Source organism: Nanorana parkeri, unplaced genomic scaffold (genome assembly GCF_000935625.1).
Source record: "Nanorana parkeri isolate BGI_ZX_2015 unplaced genomic scaffold, ASM93562v1 scaffold71, whole genome shotgun sequence".
Lineage (NCBI taxonomy): Eukaryota > Metazoa > Chordata > Amphibia > Anura > Dicroglossidae > Nanorana > Nanorana parkeri.
In genome coordinates this window covers 1,483,064-1,489,521 of record NW_017306339.1, presented here as the reverse complement: position 1 = coordinate 1,489,521, position 6,458 = coordinate 1,483,064, and the positions used below count along the sequence as shown (strand labels likewise).

The 6,458-nt window shown below is 43.3% G+C and overlaps 1 protein-coding gene across 1 annotated transcript in view; it reads left to right on the top strand.

The window, feature by feature from the left end:
- The window catches only part of LOC108804735 (homocysteine S-methyltransferase 1-like), a 14,734-nt gene extending 10,610 nt beyond the window's left edge, over window positions 1–4,124 (top strand). Inside the window, exons 7-8 of the mRNA XM_018576601.1 lie at window positions 1,579–1,655; window positions 4,045–4,124. Of these exons, the coding sequence (XP_018432103.1) occupies window positions 1,579–1,655; window positions 4,045–4,124 (157 nt within the window). The remainder of the gene's footprint in view (window positions 1–1,578; window positions 1,656–4,044) is intronic.
- Window positions 4,125–6,458: the final 2,334 nt, after the last annotated feature.

Below are 6,458 nucleotides of genomic sequence, written 5' to 3'. Positions count from 1 at the left end.
TGCTCCCTCCCCCCCCCCTGTGGCCCGGTGGTCGGGGGGGGGGGGGGGTGGAGGCTCAGGACGCTATGGACAAACTATTCATGGAAAACAGAGATAGCAGGAAGTGTTAAAACTTACTTTACAGTTCTCTTATTTCTTTTTGATATCACATGAATGAAAAGTGAGGGGACATCGTCCCAGTAGAGCCACCATGGAGTTACATTGATAAAAACATAAAAACCTGACAGCATCTTCTTTCCCTCTCTCTTTATATCATAGTTTAAAAGTTTTGATGCACTGGAATCCCATCTTATACATAGCTTTGACATTGTTACAATGCCTGACTATTTGCCACTAAGATGAGAATATCCTGGTTATTACTGTTACCACTTTGTTTTTGACCCTTTGTGGCTGTTTGTATAGTGTATTCCTTGCCTACCTTTTATAAATAAAGAAAAAAAAAAAAAAAAAACTGACATCAATTCTGACCTTTACCCACTAGTGAAAACTCTCTAAAAAGTTTTTGGCTGATGTCCAGTTTTAACGTGATCTTCTACCTTTTAAAGGAGAACTATGAGGTGAGTGCTTTTCACTCACCTCATAAATCTAGCCGACCTGTGACAATGAGACTGTCACAGGTCGGCTCAGTAGATCGGGAGGTGAGCGAACACATACCAGCGTTTGCTCACTTCTCGATCCTGTCACAGCTCTCTGCCGTGACAGGGGAGGGGCTGGATTCCCCCCGCTCCGATCCGCCAGCGCTGACTGGCGGATTGGGAGGGGGCGGGTACAGCTGGCTCTGCCTCTAGATAGGCAGAGCCAGCTGTCAGTCACGCAGCTGGGCGGATCCAGACATAATTGTCGGGATCCGCTCCGGCTGCGGCATCTCAGTATAGCTACCGCTACAGCTCGCGGTATACTGAGCTTAGGGTGACGGGAGGACGCTAGTTTGTGTCCTCCGTTACCCTAAGGAGCACTATGGGGAAAAGCCTTAACCCCATAGTTCTCCTTTTAAGAAAAAAATAATAAATGTATACTTCTTAATAAAAGAAAACAAATGTGCATTTAGTAATTTTTGTATTGGAGCCAGTAAAGCATTGTGATCAGTGGATCATGGGTGCAATGCTCTGGGTTCTGCAGACTCTTCCTCCCGTCCGTATCTGTGCTTCCATATGGACATTCAGGAACACGGATGGGAAGACGATTCAATGGACTACAAGTGCATTGAGGGCGACACACTTGAATTCTATAAAGTCCCTGTGACTGATGAGACTTTCTCAATTCAAAGGTCCCGTCAATGACACAAAGCCTGTTGCATTTTCATATTTGTCATGTATATGTGGAGCACACTTACCTGGAGCGCACAAAGTCTAGTGGAATTAATGCAAAAACTATGAACTGTGTAAACAATTACATTTTGACATGACGCACTGCAGTACAGTATAAATGTTTATTTGCCAGATGTGTTCTGCTTGCAGTGTTGAAATGATTTTTGAATAACTATTTAAAGCCACCTACTATTTTCTTACATAAATAAAGTGTGTTCAAGACCATCTTTTCATGTTAATACTCACTCATGTCACACTGTTGTTTGTCTAGCTGGCGAAGTTCTAGTATTGAAAAGCCTTTATCTGAACATGCTCTTGAATGGTTCCAGTTAGGAGCTAGATGGATTGGTAAGTATAGGATGCTTTTTCTTATATTTTATGAAGTAAAAAATTGGTTTCAAACCTTGCAATGAAGATGTAAATATACAGTATATTAGGGATGCACTGATTCTGGTTTTTCAGTATCGAGTACTTGTACCGATATTAATCTTTTGGTACTCGCCAATACCGAGTACTGATACCGGTACTTCCGCTAATATGGAGCCGGCTCCCTTGGCAATCAAGAAGCCGGGCAGCGGGTAATGACACACCAACCAGCTTCTTGATTGCCCGGGAAGCCTGCTCCATGTTGTTTTGCCAGCTCAGTACTGATTGGTTAGGAAGCCAGGTTCCCGGCCAATCTGGAAGCCGGGAGGCAAGTCATTACCCGCCGGCTGGCTATCTGATTGGCCGGGAAGCCAGCTCCACATTCCCCCGCAGCACTGCTGGTCAGAGGAAATCTTTCTCTGACCGGAAGTTCCCATATCGGGGGTAAGTATAGAAGCAAGTTTGCAAAAGCATGTCACCAGCACACCATTTAAGCGAAATCAACAAAAGTCAATTTATTAATGGAGTACTGTCATTCCAGTACAAGCGCTTTCGAGGCCGCACAGGGTCCCCATTATCAGGCTCAGAATGACCTGATGAAGGGGACCCTGTGTGTCCCCGAAAGCGCTTGTACTAGAATGATGGTACTCCATTAATTGATTTTTGTTGATTTCACTTAAATGGTGCGCTGGTGACATGCTTTTGCAAACTTGTATATCTTCACGGCGCCATCCGTGGTCACTACGAGCACCCACCGGGATTTTGCGGAACATCGTATACCGGTAAGGAGTGCAGCAAGACACCTAATATATAGAGTATAGGAGTACTCGTGCAAATACTCGGTATTGGCACCAATACTAGTATCAGTCCATCCCTATTGTGTGTGTATGTTAAAAAAAAATATAAACAGTATATATATGTATGTATGTGTATGTATGTATGTACATATAATTTCCCAAACCTGTTTCCATCATTACATGTATTCATACAGGTAGCTAAATCTCCCTGCTGAGACACTAGTTATACCACTTGTGCACGTATGTTATCTGCAGTGTATGTACAGTTGGCAGGACTTGATGATCGTTCTGCTCTGCTAAACAATACAATAGTTCAAATAGTTCTGTCATATACCTGGGTGGAGACCAAGCTCATGAGGGGGCTTCTCTTGCACCTCTTGTCCAACACCCCTACATGCTAATGCTCACCTTACTGTGATTCTGTACACAAGGCCACAGTATGTGCATGTGCTAGAATGAACTGAACTTTCCTTACAAGCGAAGTTACATCATACATAAAAGTTGCCCTCACCCAGTTTGGTTTTATTCAGTCCCATTCATGTGATTTCTTTTCACCCCGCACAAAGCCGGCTCATTTAGTGGAATATGTTTAATGTTTGTATAAAAAAATTATAAATAGAAAAATAAATGTTGATTTTATATTTAAATTGGCTGATATCACCACAGCATATTTGACTTTATACTTGACAGTCTTTTAATACCTAAAATGTTTGTTGGAGGCTTGTACTAAGAATCGTTTGCATCTGAACTATGTAACATAACGCCTACATCATTTTAGAATGCAATCCTTTTTGTAAAAAAAATATATTTTTTTTATAGGATACTCCTGGCTCATGGCTATAACACTCATACTAGGGGGAAGAGTTCAACAAATTAGAAGTAGTGTTTAGCCACTCTCCTTCTTTTAGTACATCATAGCTGAGACATCCAAATAAGGAAAATGATCATGATGATGCTATATTGGGGGCTGGGGGTACACATACAAAACAAATTGTTCTTGGTATATGCTTTAGAAGATCAGCTACTTTGCGTATTAGTAGCCTCTTTATTGTTAACATGCGTTGTTTAGATATCTGAACAACTATAAAATTTTAAAGCAGAACTTTGGGCATTGCAAATTTTAACCTTTGCACTGCAAGGCTTAAGTGGTTATTTGGTCTGTGGAGCTAAAATAACAAAGTTATACTCCCCCCAAACCATTATCCCAGCTTGGCTTTTACACCACTCCTTCCAGTCTATCTCCTCCTCTGGAATGTCCCTCGGCGTCCTCACATTCAATATACTGTATAGGACTTGATGACTAACAGGACCTTAAACCACTGGAGCAGAGGGGTAGCAAGACTGAAGGGATTGGTCTAAGAGCCAGCCGGGATCATGGTTCCGGAGAGTATATATTTGTTATTTTTGCTCCCTAGACAAAACGTACATTTAACCCTTGCTGGGCCGAGGTAGCCTAACTGCAATGGTTCAATTTGATGGTCCCAAAGTTCTGCTTTTAAGATTATGAAACATTTCTTAAACTTGTTAATGATGATTTTTAATCTCTGTTGATATATCTATGTTTATTATTACAGGAGGCTGCTGCCAAAGCACTCCAGCTGAGATTGAAAGTCTCCGAAAAATTTTGGAGACCAGAGTTCCAACCATGCAGTGAACGATTGATTCAGAGTGCACTTAACAAATATTCAAAGTGCACTTAACTGTGAGCACTGTTAAAACCTGTCAATGCATTTTTAGGACAATAAACTCAAATAAAGCTGAGGTTTAGTTTTTGCATGCCCTTCCGCCGCCACTCTGCAGGCACTACCAGGAAGCACAATTTCCCGCTGAGTGGGAGGCGCTCACCAAGGACCCGCTCCTGTGCTCCAATGGCCGGCTGCCAAGGAGAATGTGCTGCTGGTAAGTCTGGTACTGAGGGGATAGGGTGTCTGGGTGGGTGAAGGCTGGTACTGGGTTGGGTGAAGACTGGCAGAAGGGGGCCAGAGGTATAAGGCCCCGTTCACATGTAGCGACTTATCGCGCGATTTCCGCCGCGATATCGCGCATTTTTGCAGCGCGATATCGCGGGAAGTCGCCGGCTAATGATAGTCAATGGAGCTGTCATAGCTCCATGTCGCTCGTCGCAAGTCGCTTCTACCGGACCCTTTTTTCGGCGGATTTTGCTTTTTTTCTATGGAGCCCGACGGAGAACGTCGCCCCGAAAGTCGCGCTATCCCGGCCGCTGCAAAGGTATGCTACATGTGAACGGGGTCTAAACCCGGAGAGGGCAAAGACTTGTACAGGGGGGCCTGGAGAGGGTGAAGACTGGTACAGGAAGGCCCTGTAGCTGGTGGTATTTTGCATTGCTGTATATTGTATTGCTGGGATTTGTAGTCCTCTATATCCGGTGGTATTCTGTATTGCTGTATAATGTATTTGCTGGGATTTGTAGTTCTCTGTACAGTGGGGGAACTACCAGGGTCACAGCAGTCGCAACTGGGCCCTAGCATTCTGCCACTTGGGGAGGGGGCCGGACAGGAGGAAGGGGGCCCCTTTAACTGCTGACATTGCCTGTTATAAGGTCCCCATTCCTGCATCCTGGGGCCCTCCATCCTTTTCACTGGGCGTGGACAGACTCCACAGTAATAAAACTCCCAGTAATGTGTAGTGTGGATTACAGACCCAGTTTAATGACAGTAATGTGCCAAATGTTCTTTGGCAGAGATTCCATTCCTCCACACAAGTGTTAGGATGTGTACAAAACAAGGCACATTTGTTATATATAACAAACATCTCCAACGTAATGTATTATTGCAATATTCTTTTCTGTGAGTAACACCTTTTCTGGCAGTGCCCCTCCCAAGACTAGACTCTGGATTCGCCCCTGCTGCATATCCATTTTAGTGGTTTGTTGACATGAGTTGTGGTGTGCTGCAACGCATATGTGTCGGAGCTGAGTTGGGTAAATGCGTTGGGATTTCATAAACAATAAAAATTCACCTAAAGTTCACCAAACTTTTCGTTGCATAAATGTGCAGAAATATGTGAAGCCACGCTGCAGCATCATGGCCCCTCTACAAAGACCCATCCTTAACTCTACTCTACCATAGTTCCCAAGTGGGACATGTATAGAAATAAATACACTGAGAGAAGTTATGTCTTGGAGGCAGCCTCATCCTCCTTACAAAGTGCACAGACACACCAAAAGCCCAACAATGCTCTTTGGCAGCTGAAGACCTCCAGTGTGTATCTGCACCAAATCCTACAAAGTAAAAAATGCACCTACTCTGATCAATTTATAACTAGCTTTTTAAGTAAGGTAGGCAGGGCTGTCCACAGAACAAACAATTCTCCAGCACAATGACCAGATAGCCAGCACATTAAAAAAAAAATATTTTTCAAAAATGTTATTTAAACAGGGTTTTGCTAAATATATTTGAAATGATGTCGGAAACCACACAGCGTTCCCAACTTAGGACATGCTCCTACTATAAAATGGGAAAAGAGGCAGAAGGGCTCTTAGATCATCCCTATGACATGTGGTTGCATGCACTAAATAGTGCAGGGCTATTAGAAATACAAGCCTATAACTGAAATATTAAATATACTGTACATTCACATGCACCTCTTATGTGCCAAAGTGCGACCATGTCAAGACAAAAAGTACTATCCTTGTCGCACTCCTTACCGATATGTCCCTTGTAGTGGGGGGTGCTCGCAGTGACCACGGATGGTGCCGCGAATGTCAGCAATTGTAGAAATGTCACCAGCACACCAATCCTTTTAAGATAGCAAAAGCTTCATTTATTGAAGTTTTTTGTCATATGACCAAACAAGCGCTTTCGGGACCGCACAGGGTACACTAAAATACACTGGTTACATTTCCAATGAAATGCCATTTATTAAGGTGAAATTTGTTTCCCTCCCTTTGTTGTGAGTGCTTGGAGTTGGCAAAAGAGAGATGGTAATTTATTTCTCAGTCTTGTTGTTTAGATTGTTGGCCGAGTTC